Consider the following 14,113-nt stretch of genomic DNA (forward strand, 5'->3'; position numbering starts at 1 on the left):
ACTCTTGCACATAAATAAAATGGTGAAATTACCTTTTCACCAACAACAAAAACACTGATAAGGCTGTTTAACACAATAAAAGTACCACACGAACTTCAAACAAATGGCTCAACTTGAAGAAACGGTGATATATCATTAATATTCTGACCCAACAATTCAAGATATGAAGCTGCTGCTTCTCTGGTAAAGCTGGATCAATCAACTACTAGCTTCTTGGTGTAAACCTTCTTCAGTTTGTCATCTCCCAGGAGTACGTATAATTGCAGATGTTTCTTCTCTGTTCACGAGAATAAGAGAAATTGTCATACGTTAGCAGAATTTGAACTGTGAATGGATCTTTTATGAGTAAATTTCAGAGATGAATAAGTTATCAAAGAGAAAAAGTTTTAATCGTCACCAGAGTGGTATCAACTGCAAGCTTGAATTGATCTTGCATGACTGAATGAGAATGAGCTGTGACTCGGTTGGGTATCATATCTGGGTACTGGCATAACTGTTTCAAAAGCTTCAACAAGCAATGCAACCTTCTTCTTGCGCGCTGGACCAAGTTTGTTGACTGCCTTTTGAATAGCATAATCCAGCATCCATTCGTCTGCATTTCTCCTTTCATCGATTGTTTGATGCCTGAGATCAACCTTCTCTGCTTCCGGGTCAGGCTCCAGTGGCAGAAAATTTGGTGCTTTTGGATTGAATTCTTTCAATTCCTGGTACTCTTCAGTAGATCTTTTGCATCCAGTTCTCCAGCTCCTCCTTTTGCATGTTTCAGCCAATTCTTGACATGAAAGGCTTCTCTTACGGTCATTTTGTGTACCGCCACATGCATTCTTGGGTGTGGGGTTTGCTTTTTCTCCTCCTAAATCAGCAGATGCTATCGTTTTGAAGTTCCCAGCTTCATTTTCTTCCAAGCAATTTAGATTTTCGCAACCACTGCTTATGGAGTTGTCATGAGCTGATTGATCTGGAGCTCCTTTTGTTAGTTCCATATTTGCCAAAGTTCGATCTGATTTTCCACCAATTCGAATGTCCTCCAGGTTATTGTCCTTGCAATCCTTTGCTGACATGTCCCCGGTGGCCTCAGCTGAACTATGCAGAGAAATGCAAATTTCAATCTTGGTAGGTGCTTTAAAAGGATCACCTTGCTCATTCTCTTCCATCCCATCTTCACAACTTTCTTCAATCATATCATGAAAATCTTGCGAATCTGGGCCCCGTACCTGTTCGGCTTCAACATCATTCTGCACAATTCCATCCTTGAGATAATCAATGAGATCCTGTGTCTTGATAGGCTCGAAAGATTCATCTTTAAACTGAAGACCTAATTCATCATGACTTCCATCATCAAGCCCTTCAACATAATCCTCTGCCCAATAATCTGAAAATGAACTTGCTTTAGAGCTCACACTTTCTCTATCAATGGATTCTTCATCAGATGATTGTTTCAGGATCGTACCTGCCTGAATTTCCCCAAAGCACCTATTTGTAATAGCTGATTTGAAAATGGATACTTCAGGAATTATACAGCTTCCAAACTCAGGTGAATCTCGTCCTAAATCAGAATCTTGGATGCTTTGCAGTGAACTGTCAGGTTCATAATCAAGATCCATAGTTGAGTAACTCTCTGCCTCACAATAATCAGCCACTTCAATGACTGATGAAGCAGCATCAATGATTTTGCTGCTATCATCATGAGAATCCATCTCAGAGAAAGGGGATTCATCTGATGGTATTGCAAGAACTTGTCTGTTGTCAACTTGTGTTGGTGTTTCACCACCACTTGGTCTTCCCTCAACTGCAGGCCTGATATGGTTGAGAGAAGAATCAGTGATATCAACTTTAGTTTCCCTTCCTTTACCGTAAATCTGAACGAAGAAATCAGTTTGCTTTTCTTCTATGACTGGGCTACTCATTGAACTGTCCCATGGTTCTTGAGATGAAGATTTCTCATGGTTCTGCTCAACCTGAATTTCTTCCGTACTGCTGCTAACCGGCTTTGATCGTCGTGGGGAGAGACATCCCAGTTTGAAACTTCTTTGAGTATTCAGCAGGCGCCTTCTTGCAGACAAGAAGCTTTTTAATGGTGGTAAAGGAGGATGATGATGACCATTCAAAGAACAGTAAGTATAGGGGCAGACTTTCATGACAGAGGTTCCTTCTGCTTCTGTTGCTCCGGAACTAAGTGCAAGGTAAGCTGGAAATTTTGAGTCCTTCAAAGTTGAAGAACAGGTTGTTCTCTGAACATTTAGATTTTCACTTAGGACAAGAGGGGAGCATTTTTTGGCTGAAGCTCTTGCTGGTTTAAAACTAGTTGTTTTTGTTAGTGTCCTAACTAATTTTGAACTGGATGTCCTACCTAAAACTCTTGCTGCCTTGTGAACAGAACCTGAGCTCATTTTTGAGCTATTTGAATCCTTCCTGCCTGAGCTTTGACTATCAAAGAGAGTTTGAAGGTTCCTGGAACTCACCTGAGAACGTTCTTTCCTTGCATCAGAACTGGTAGTTGCCTTCATATAGTTTGGTGTTGTTTCTGATGTTTTGACCGGGGACTTCTGTGGGGATGCAGAGGTGTTTGGAAATACTGGAGGTGGTGGTGGCTTTCCAGGCTGAGGTACTTGCCTTCTCATATTTGGCGAACCAAGGCGTTCAAGATCAGAAAGCTTGATTGGTCTTGATTTCTTCATTTTCTTCTTCAAATCAGCTCCTTTGTTTTTGGCATCCTGATGCTGCAGAGTTGATGGTTTGAGGTTCACCAACAGCTTGTTGGATTTATCCTGATCAGCATGGATACCAAGCTTGTTGCTCACCTTTCTTTGCACCATCTTTAGAGGAAATCTCAAAGCAGAAACATGAGTTTTGATAGATTTCAAGGGAATTTTTTCTTCCCCTTGAGACGGAGATTTCTGCCTCCAGAAGAAAAGAAAACGGGTTCCCTTTTGGTTTTCTGTTGTCAGCAGAACATGAATAGAGACATCTTGAAATCCCAACAACTGGAGATTCCAAGTCTGCTGGTTTACTGTGGGTGGCTTTTCTTTAGGTGTATTTCCAAGTTGTTTTCTCTGGTTTGGCCTATGAAATTTGAACAAGTTTGAGATAAGTTTATGATGGAGACCTGGACTATAAGAAAATGTTGGGGTCCTTTCTTAATGAGCATTTTCAGGATTAAATTGTTGTCCTAGATGACGAGAAAACTGTACATTTGGCACTGTCTCAATCTTCATTGCTTAAGCACTCATTAAATTAAATATTATTACCCAGCCCCATAGAAGCAATTGCATTAAAAAGTAATACCTTTACCCTGCGTGCGGATCTGTCTAAGGAAATCTATTAAACGCTCGTTAAAATATGTTTCACATACTAAATTTTTAGAAAGGTAAGATTAATTAAAATATATATCTAAATATAAGAAAGAGTAATATTGTTAATATATATATATATACATAATAGGTTACGTGAAATTGACGCCCACTAAAAAAACTCATATATAAAAAGATTCCAATGTATATGAACATATGAAGAAAGGTATTGGATGGCAGTTAGAAATAAAGTTGATGGCCTGACACTAAACCAACTCCATTAATTTGTGAGTTAGAATCTTATCCCAGTAAGGAGTTAATAATTAGGGGTAAAATTGTGTGTATTCTTTACAAGGTAATGATGGCTGAAACATTTGATGAAAGCTTGCACCCAGTAAGTAGTTAAATACTGTTTCATTGTTTGTTGGGTTCAATTTCCAGGGTATGATTGTGTTTCTTCTAAACTGAAACCAAAGAGCAACAAGAATACCTTAGAAGTTCATGTAACAAGAATGACTTAACTGAAATGACAATGATTCATGTTATCTTTCATCTTTCTATGGATTATTGCCAAATTGCTAATCACTTGATTAAGAGAAAAGCGAAAAGATTATTTATGGGGGTTAAAAGTACTACTTAGTACGTAATGCTGTGAAATGTTATTATCAAATCAAGAATTATTAATTTAGGTGAAACATCTAGCCCCACTAAGCCACATATAGAAAGATTACATCAATTTATTAAACATAATCAAAATTCGATTTATAGTAAGACTACTATGTAAATATATACATTCACATTTATTCTCCGATTCCTGGCATTTAAATATTCCCTTCGTATAACTTCAACTTTTCAAAAAAAAATAGTATTTTATAACATCTCTAAATGAGATAAACTCGGAAAAATTTTCTAAATAAAAAAAAAGAAAGAAAGAAAGAAAATTTTCTTTTTTATTTTCAGAAACACACGAACCACGTCTATTATACCCATATAAAAAGAAAAAAAGAAAGCAAAAAGAAAAGTAAAAAAAGAATATGCAGAGGACAAAGTTTGTATTCTGTGGTACATTGTTGATCGTAGACCGACTAGACCGAGTAGCCAAAGTGGTTGGTCTAACGTGTGCAGTGCTTTTCCAAAAGTCTGATATCATGGTCGGCCAAAAAGGAGTCGGCTGTAGGACCTCCAGGAGCGTCCGGGTGCAGTAAATGATACGCTCCTCCTTCTTAATCTTAACGCCATTTTTTTTTTTTTTGAAAAGTATGTTGTTTGGCATTTGGAAAAAGGAAAACAGTTTGAGCACTAACTCGTGTCTTGTAAATTGTAATTGAGGTCCTTCACCCGTGTAAACTGGAAAAGTGAAAGCACCACTGAGATGACTAATTGAGGTATGAACTTTTTTGGCTTGCCATTCATTAATTACGGAGAATCTTTTTTATATTTTTTAACGTTTAAAACTTTTTGGCACTTAATTTTGTACAGAAGCAATAGAAAATTGACTTATTTGTAGGCAAATTTTTATTAGAGAAAATCGAAAATTTTACCAATAAACAAGAAAATTGAGCTCAAAAGTCAAATCCGCCTACTATTGGATGTTCGCTTGTTACTTTGCTTCCTAGCAGGAAAATGCCTTTATTGGTATGAAATTTTGCTTTGTTTGGATTGTGTTTTATTTGGAATATTTTTACTGTAGCACTTTTTGTGACGTGATGTGTGTGAGATAAAAAGGTAATTGAGAAGATAAAAAGGTGTATTGAAAATTGTAATGATGATGTAAGCAGATAAAATTGGAGAAATAAAACACAATCCAAACAAATATTATGCAGCAGGGGATGAGTGTGACAAATTAAAGAACTGTCTCTTAAATTGATGGCTGTGACTTTGCCATAACACAGGAAATTTCAAAGTAAAGCTTAAATTACGTTACAAAATTTTGGCATAATTGTATATTTTGTTAGGAAAATAGTAATAACTACAACAATAAAATACGGCTTTGACGTGAAAATTCACTTTCCTTAAGGAAATTTGTTCCCACTATTCTACTACCGGGTTTGCAGCAACTCCCTCTAGAAATAACAAAGCCAATCAGAATTTTCACACAGTAGTGTGCAGAAACTCTCCCAAGACGATTTAGAGAATATTGTCTTGAACGAAAATAGAAGAATAGTAAGAAAGTAAAAGTGAGGCCTCTATGATCTGGACACTATTATTTATAAGATTCAGATACCTCAAAAGAAATGTCATGTCTTTTGAAAACGTATTTCTTCATGAATAGGTACCTTTTGCAAATGAATGGACACTTAACGGTTGTATGTGTTGTATCATCAGATGCAACCCCTAAAAGGAAACCGTTTAGTTAGGAAATCCCAAGTGCCAATCTTTTGACCATTAAATTTATATTTTAATTTAATAGTCAACATGACAAATGCATATGAAATTTTGAAGTTTTCCTCCAAAATTTCCTATTATCCAAATTGATTTGAATAGGTGTGCACTTGATTATAAATCTCTTATATTCTTCATGTCTTTTCGATGTGAGATTCATTACTAACTATTTCCAACATATTTTTCTCATAAAATTGCATCCATTTTACAAATTTTTACTAATTATTTGTGATTAATTACTACTTTTAATCTATTTAAAAGGTTGCAGGTTGTTTGTAATGACTGTCAATGCAACCGTTTACTTCCTCCCCCTCCATAGATCACAATCGACTGGGACAGTTTGACCCGTCGGCATGCCCTAAGCGCAAGGAAGGTATAACTGAATTTCGCCATCGGAATTGATATCTCACGGCCCGCGGATGGTGAGCCAAAAGTACGAGGTTTTAACAAAGTAGTTTTCAATCTCACATTTGGAACTTCGAAACTTAGAATTTATTTGAAATTTGTAAATTTTTTCGGTTGTAAAGAACAAATTCTTTCTAGAATAAACTCTTATTGACTTGCGTAGCTCAGTAAGAAAACAATTAATTCAATGTCAGCCAAAGGATTAGAAAAATAAAAGAATTATCATTCTACTTCTCCCATACGGTAGCATCTATAGTTGAAAAAGGTTGTAAATATTTATTTAACCAAGTAATATTACCATTCTTTCTAAAACTTTTTTCTCTCCCTTCTCTCTAGAACGCTTCCAATCAAGATTTTCTTCATCTCTCCCATGGGAGAGAGACCAAATCTGATCTTTCTGCATGGGAGGAAATACTCTTTATAGTTTTTAGTTTCTCTTATTTGAATAAATTCTCTTCTAAAATTCCTAATGAGAGATTCTTCTCTTCTAAGATCTCCTAATGAGAGTTTCTTCTCTTCTAAATTATTTTAATAAGAGTTTTATGCTCTTATGAGTTTTTTCCTTGTGAGAGTTTTTCATGTTTTTATCTTTGTGAAATTTGAGATTTTATAAATTTAGAATCTAGTTTCTCAGAACTGCAATTTTTCCATTATTGTCAAATTTAAATTTCTTTTTGAACTTGAACCAGTTTTAATCAGATCTGATTATTAGCAAACATATACTGATGTATTGGGTTACAGTGATTCATCCGAATAGAAGATATATAGGAGTATAAATATTATCTTTATTTGTATTATTTTCTTAGATCTGTTATATCAATATTATCTTTATTTGTATTTTTTTAGATCTGTTATATCTATTGATATCAGATCTATATGTATATGTCTCATATTTGTGGACTCTTTTTCTGTGGCGGATCTTCTTTATTCTCTTATCTATATCCAAACGGTTTTGGTGTGGTGGTGAAATTTGAGATCTTAGAAAGTTTTTGGTCCAAAAACTTCTTCCTCACTCCCATTTCTTAAATCCCATGCTAAAGTTTAAAATCTCAAAATTTAGAGATTTTGGATCCAAATCCTCCTTCGTCCATTCCTTTGTTTAAATTCCATCCTTCCATTGCTTAAAAATTAACAGTATGGATCCATTGCTATGGATTACGTGTTCCATCTCTTAAATCCCATCTTTTCACTTGTTTAAAAATTAACGATATCGATCCATTACAATGGATTGCGTGTCCTAGGTTTTCTCGGATAGGGATGCGACCGACAATAAGATATCAAATGAGAAAAGAACGTTTATTATAATAATAAGAATTGATGTCCAATATTTCTCATTCATGATAACATCAATTCATCTAATTTAGAGAAGGGATTCAGTTGGGGTATCCATGAATTGACTGGCCTTGAAGCATTTTTTAAAGGACTCATAATAAAGCAATTAAGAACCAGTATACCATACGCAAACTATTTGAAAGTTATTCCACATTTTCACTTATTGAAGGCTACAAATGATCAATATCTGATATTTTATCACTAAAATAAAGTCACAATTTTTTATCTCTTTTTTTTTCCTTTTTTATTTTAACCTTTTTGAATGTCTTTTATAAAGCAAAGAGAAGGATAAGGATGTGTGGGAAGCGAAAAATGGGTAATTAGAAAGCATAGAAGATAGAATATTCGTTTTAAACAGATTAATGAATTAGTGGTAAGGACCCTATAAATCTTTCTTTGGATGTGTCGTAGTCCTTAAGCTTTTACTTTTTTTCATTTGAAAAATTAACGTAAGTTTTATATGGTTAAAAGATGGTTCCCCACTTGAAATTTAGGAGCTATCATGTTTGTATTTATCGATTAAACATAACTGTCCTTGATTTAAAATGAATCAAGCACTTTAAACAAATTTCCAGTATACTAGCTATCGCAAACCGTCTATGAAACGTCGCTAAAAACCAATTCCAATCTTTTACTCTACTCTTTTCACTATATATATAATCTCTAGAGAGCTAAATTGGCATGTTATGGAATTTGTGAAGCTTACTTGAGAAAAATGGAAGTTCAAATTTATATTTAAGTAGGATAACTTTTATACTTTAATAACTGAAATATAAGATTTCATACTTTTAAAAAAATTGAAGTAGGATAGCTTTTATAATTTAAGAACTAAAGTCAGATGGTCTTAAAATGGGACGCATTTTATATTTTCAGAGACTAAAATATCTCATTTTAAGTTTAGAGACCAAAGTGCAAATTCAAGTATAATGGAAGGGTGAAAAGTGAAATAAATCCTAAACTTATTTATTTAGTTAACTTTTTGTCATATATTTGCAATGACATGTGGATTTGACATACATCTTTGGCATGATGAAGTAATCCCATGCATAATTATTGTCTTAAATAAATGAAATCAACTTTGAAGAAATAAAAACGCACGCAATCAGTGCCACATAGTTGACGACACGTGTGAACTAAGTACACTTCTATCTTAATCATCATGCTTTAACGGGAGGGAAAATAGAGGTCCATTGCATGCCCCAACTAAAGCAGTTGAAAGGTAAAGGTTGTTGACCTAATGACGATTAGACAGCTCAATTGACTTTTAATTATAAAAAAGCAAGCCAGTTTTTACGACAATAGTGAAATATCATCTTCTCCTTTTAATGACAGCTGAATCACAGAAAGAAACTAAGAAAGTACTTCAACGAAAAGTTTCAAGTATCCTTCGCTAAATTTTTTTCCTTTAGTGGTCCAGTTTAGTTCGATTTGGATTCCTAAAAGTCAATATTAAGAATCACAACCGGTAAAAACCTAATAACTCTATTGAAAAATGGAAAGAAAAAAATTATTAATTACCGATTTCATGTTAAAGATTAAAAATTTGAGGTTCTAATGTCCATTGTCCAAGTTGACAAACGAGTAGAAAATTGCATGTATGTGTAGAGGAAGGGATGAAGCAAGTGATTCAAAAAGAGAATGTAAGTGAGAGATTTCAAATTCAAACCTCTCCACTTATGGTAAAAAAAAAAAAAAAAAGATTGTATATAGGTGCACTAAATTATTGATAGGAGGTCTTGAAAGGTTTACCATGCCTTTCCTTCTAATTAATTGCACAGTATTAAGCACCATTCACCATCCTTTTCCTCAATTGCTCTTTTTGCTTACAGACCCTAAAATAAACATCTTTATATATATATATATGTGTGTGTGTGTGTGTGTGTGTAAAATTCTCCATCTTCTCTTGTTTCCCTATCTTCTTTAATCAAGTATTTCATATGCAAATTTTTCCAAAAAAAAAATGAAATAGGTAATTATCGTACTCAGAATTCAAAGAATGCCCACAAAGATTGCATTTCTTAGAGTTTCACTATCCAGACTTCGAACATAAGTATGCAAAATATGAAATAATTTGAATTAAAACAAGTCAGTAAAAGAAGCTTAAATGGCTTAAATTTATGCTTGTTAGACAATGGGCCTGCATGGCCAAAAATTTGTATTTGGAATACAAATTTACAATAATACTCACAAAAAACACCTCAAAATATAACCCCACAATTCTCCAATACAACCCATCTCTTCCCTCCCCACCACTGGACCGCCACCCTCCACCCTTGTCTCGAGCACCCACCAGTGGCTCCTCTATATGGAAAATCTCTCCATTTCCCTCAATACACTTGTAAATGTGTTAGATATCTGTTGAATAAGTCTTTTAGTCGTTAGCAGTACTGGAGGTTTGTTTCCTTAGTTCTAGCCGTGTAGTTGCTGGGGATCAGCAGAGTAGTTTAGATATTGATTTGCCATCTTTTTAGGATTTGCAGTTGTAAGTTCTCCTATTTATATGTTTATCTGGCACATGAATAAGACACTCAATTCCCTCAAACACATACACTTCAGTTACATAAGGCTATCTTCCTAACATTCTGGTACCAGAGCCTGGTTCAGGCCTGATACGTCATAGCAGCAGCTAGGTAAAAATTGAGTGAGAAAAAGTGATGGCAATAGAAAGTATGTTCGTGCAACCTTCAATTCCCAAGTTCAATGGATGCTATGACCATTGGGCAATGCTGATGGAGAATTTCCTAAGGTCAAAAGAATACTGGCACTTGGTGGAAAAAGGTGTACCAGAAGTACCTTCTGAAAAGGCAATCACGGAGGAGCAACAGTGCCAAATAGATGAACAGAAGCTAAAGGACCTGAAGGTGAAGAATTATTTCTTCCAAGCCGTGGATCGATCCATTCTTGAGACAATCCTCAAGAAAGACACGTCCAAGGACATATGGGACTCTGTAAAGCAGAAGTATCAAGGTTCAACGTGCGTTAAGAGAGCGCAACTCCAGGCTTTGAGGAAGGAATTTGAGACACTTCACATGAAGACTGGAGAGACGGTGAATGAATACTTTGCACGAACACTTAGGATTGCAAACAAGATGAAGGCCAACGATGAAAACAAAGGCGACATAGCAGTGGTGGAGAAAATTCTGCGATCTATGACTCCGAAATTCAATTATATGGTCTGCTCCATTGAGGAAGCACAAGACACCAGTAACATATCTATAGATGAACTGCAAAGCAGTTTGCTCATGCATGAGCAAAGAATGAGCAGCTTGGACGAGGAACAAGCCTTGAAGGTGACTCACGAGGGGATTGCAAATCGAGGCCGAGGTCGTGGAGGCTATCGAGGACGAGGACGTGGACGTGGAAGGACAAACTTTGACAAATCCACTGTCGAGTGCTACAACTGCCACAAGTTAGGGCACTTCCAGTAGGAATGTTAGAGCAAGGAAAGCAACCATACAAAAGTTTCTGAAGAGATGCCACTGATGGCCCAGGTTGGAGACAAACAATTCAAGAGTGATGTTTGGTTCCTGGACTCCGGCTGCAGCAATCACATGTGCAATCGAAAGGAATATTTTGCAGACTTTAATGAGCAATTCTCTGATAACGTGAAGCTCGGGAACAATGCAAATTTGGTGGTAAAAGGAAAAGGAAATGTGCGGCTGCAAATCAACAATCAAGTACAGGTTATAACAGAAGTATTTTTTGTGCCTGAATTGAAAAACAACTTGCTAAGTATCGGACAGCTCCAAGAGAAGGGTCTAGCCGTGCTTATTCAACGCAACAGTTGCAAAGTATATCATCCTGAGAGATGTGTTATTATGGAATCAGCCATGTCCTTCAATCGCATGTTCAAGGTTGCAGCAGTGCCTCTACCAACAGGAACGACTTGCTTCAATACGGTAACGGAAGATATTGGCCAACTATGGCATTGTCGATATGGTCACTTGAGTTTCAAGAGTCTTTAATGCTACAACAGAAGGAGATGGTGTTGGGGCTGCCGCAACTAACAAAACCATCAAGAGTGTGCAAAGACTGTCTACTCGGGAAACAACACCGGGATCCCTTTCCTAAGAAGAGTACATGGAGAGCAGAGCTGCCACTACAATTGATTCACTTCGATTTATGTGGTCTCATTTAACCAATCTCAAATAGCAACAAGAGATACTTCATCACCTTCATCGACGATTGCAACCGAAAGACATGGGTGTATTTCTTGCATGAAAAATCTGAAGCATTTGCAATCTTCAAGGAGTTCAAAGTCACGGTTGAAGCAGGACTGCCAATTAAAGTCTGCGTACAGACCATGGTGGCGAGTTCACCTCATCAGCATTCTTAAATTTCTGTGTTGAACATGGGATAAAAAGGCAGCTTACGGCTGTCGCGCCCCATTTTTTTATAAAAATAAATATAATATAATAAGTGAGTGAGATATGGTTTGAAAAATAGTGATGTGTGTGAAAAAGAAAAAGGCCATGGGATTTTGAAATGCGACGGTTTGGCCAAAATAGTAATCTAAAAAGGTTTTGATAAGAGTGTAGGAGTCGCCACTTGGTATCGAGTTAGGGTGTACCAAGTCACCCAAAAAATGTGAATTTAAAAATGTAAAAAAAACCTTTTTAGATTGACTCCAAAATCTACGATAAATCAGAGAAAATGGTTCGGGGGTCGCGGTTGAAGAGAGGGAAGGCAAAGACAATGTCTAAGGCACCCTCTCAATCTAGCCTAAGCTAGTTGCATGATTTAGTCATGATTTTCCTAATTTCTAGCCAAAGATGCATCGCATTTGGATGTGACTAACATAGATGCAATCCTAAATCTAATGATGAATCAAAAGGGACAAATATCTCTTAGAGGCTCGATCGGACTAGATCACATGAGTTGTGATAGCCAAGGATAAGCCCTTTAAGAGGTCACGAGTAATGCTAATGACGAACAAATGAATGAAATGAATGTACGCAATGTGAAAACATGAGCTTGTGTGAAGTGAGCAAAATATAAAAGATAATAGTGTGTAAGTGGGAGTGTGTAAATGGGTGTGCAAGGTGAGGTATGTACAGTGATAACGTGAAGTGCATGTGTGCTCAGTAGTAGTATGTAAAGTGCAAGTGCTAAAGTGAAAAATGTGCAAAATAAGAGTTGTGTGAAGTGAAAAATATGGGAAAAGGAATAGAATATGAAGTGAGAGTGCAAAATGATAGTGGATGAATGAAATGCATGAACCCTAGAGGAATGCAAGCAAGATGGGTACGGGGAGACCCTAAATCGTGACTTTTGATTTGCCTTTTGGTTAGAAAAAGAATGAGCGTGCTAAGGCTATATGTAGCCAAACTCGTCCATTCCCCTTACCAGAAGGGTGACTCCCTAATCTAATCAGGCAAATGACCCTAATGACTGGAGTGAAATGCAAAATCCTAAAGATCATACTTTGAATGTGGGAAAGGGGAAAGGATCACGCAAAAATGTAAAAATACTAAGAAAAATGCATGAAAATGTAGTGAGGGCATGCGAGTATGTTCTAGCGAGGGACGGCCCTATTGGGTCTAGCATTGGACTAGCCTTTTACTAACGCTCTCTCACAAGCATTGGACTTGTGAGCGATCGGGAATAAGTAACCATGACTAGCATTGGACTAGCCACGATAACGTGCATTCCATCCACATAACAAGTATAATACTAAAAGCAAGTAGACATGCAAAACACCTAGTTCCACATAGCACGTAGCATATAAGCATGCTTATCTAGATGCAAAAACCTAAGGAAAGCGATTAAACACATAGCACATAAGCATGCAAATCATGCAAAGCAAATAAAGCAATAAAGCCCTAACTATTACATTGAGGGGGGGGAGCCTACTACAATCTAAAAGGGGGAAGGAATTAAATGAAATGATATAATAGCCTAACTATTACAATTGCGGCATTCAAGTGCCTTTCAAATGACTTGCTTAATTAAAGCAAGCGAAATAACGAAAACGAATCAAGCAATTAAACCATTAATAAAAATAAAAAAAATGAATTAAAGCATGCATATTCACACAAAAACATATAGGAGCACGTAGGAAAAATAAACTCAAGGAGATAGAGATTACCTCTCCTTGCAATGGTAGCCAAGTGAAGCGAAATTACTTTTTACCCTCCAAAAACAAAGAAAAGGTCAAGGCATCTCAAAAAACCACGTAACTATGAAATTGAACCATTAAAAGCATTTAAATAACCAAACAGTCCATATTCACAAAATGGGGATCCAATTGAAAGGAAAAGGAAAGTTTGAGGGATCAATTTGATTGATTTTTTCAATTATTCGGGCCATAGTGGAATTATGCGGAAATTGAAGGACCAAAACGAAAATTCAAAAGGATCATGCAAATCAGAATCGAAGCTTTCTTCTTCATTCTACTTTCTGCACTTCCGAACATGTAAGATTCAACAGCTTTACATGGCCACACCACAACATTGCAAGATACAAGAACCGCAAAATGGACGAAATCAATTTCAAAAAGCTCATGGCTACTCTTCCTCTTCCTGACTGGCAAACGCACAGATTCTGGCCAGCTTCAAGCTGGCCAGGTTTTCCCTTAAGTCGCATACAGAAAATACACACGACTCATTTTTTTTGGTTCAAAATTTTCATTCGGACATTCTATCAAACAACCAATGGGCATTAAAATTTCAGCAATTCTTTGTTCAAATTGAAGGTTGCGACTA

The 14,113-nt window shown here is 36.3% G+C and overlaps 2 protein-coding genes across 3 annotated transcripts; one reads left to right on the plus strand and one right to left on the minus strand.

Annotated features, from left to right (window-relative positions):
* Positions 1–113: 113 nt before the first annotated feature.
* LOC113732482 (uncharacterized) lies at positions 114–3,126 on the minus strand. 2 transcript variants are annotated; one of them, XM_027258262.2, is made up of 3 exons: positions 1,451–3,078; positions 398–1,372; positions 114–277 (listed from the first exon to the last, which is right to left on the minus strand). In XM_027258262.2, exons 1-2 carry the CDS (start codon positions 2,814–2,816, stop codon positions 408–410), a joined length of 2,331 nt encoding a protein of 776 aa, XP_027114063.2. In that variant the 5' UTR covers positions 2,817–3,078; the 3' UTR covers positions 114–277; positions 398–407. The 2 variants fall into 2 exon arrangements, with proteins under 2 accessions (XP_027114063.2, XP_027114062.2); XM_027258261.2 differs by having other exon boundaries at positions 398–3,126.
* Positions 3,127–10,063: 6,937 nt separating this feature from the next.
* LOC113729015 (uncharacterized) lies at positions 10,064–10,837 on the plus strand. The gene has a single exon (XM_027253345.2). It carries the CDS (start codon positions 10,064–10,066, stop codon positions 10,835–10,837), a length of 774 nt encoding a protein of 257 aa, XP_027109146.2.
* Positions 10,838–14,113: the final 3,276 nt, after the last annotated feature.

This window comes from Coffea arabica, chromosome 2e, assembly GCF_036785885.1.
Source record: "Coffea arabica cultivar ET-39 chromosome 2e, Coffea Arabica ET-39 HiFi, whole genome shotgun sequence".
Classification (NCBI taxonomy): Eukaryota; Viridiplantae; Streptophyta; class Magnoliopsida; order Gentianales; family Rubiaceae; genus Coffea; species Coffea arabica.

Bases quoted from the DNA above. Each gene is read 5' to 3' on its own strand.
- LOC113732482 (XM_027258261.2), bottom strand. From the start codon at position 2,816: ATGGTGCAAAGAAAGGTGAGCAACAAGCTTGGTATCCATGCTGATCAG.
- LOC113729015 (XM_027253345.2), top strand. From the start codon at position 10,064: ATGGCAATAGAAAGTATGTTCGTGCAACCTTCAATTCCCAAGTTCAAT.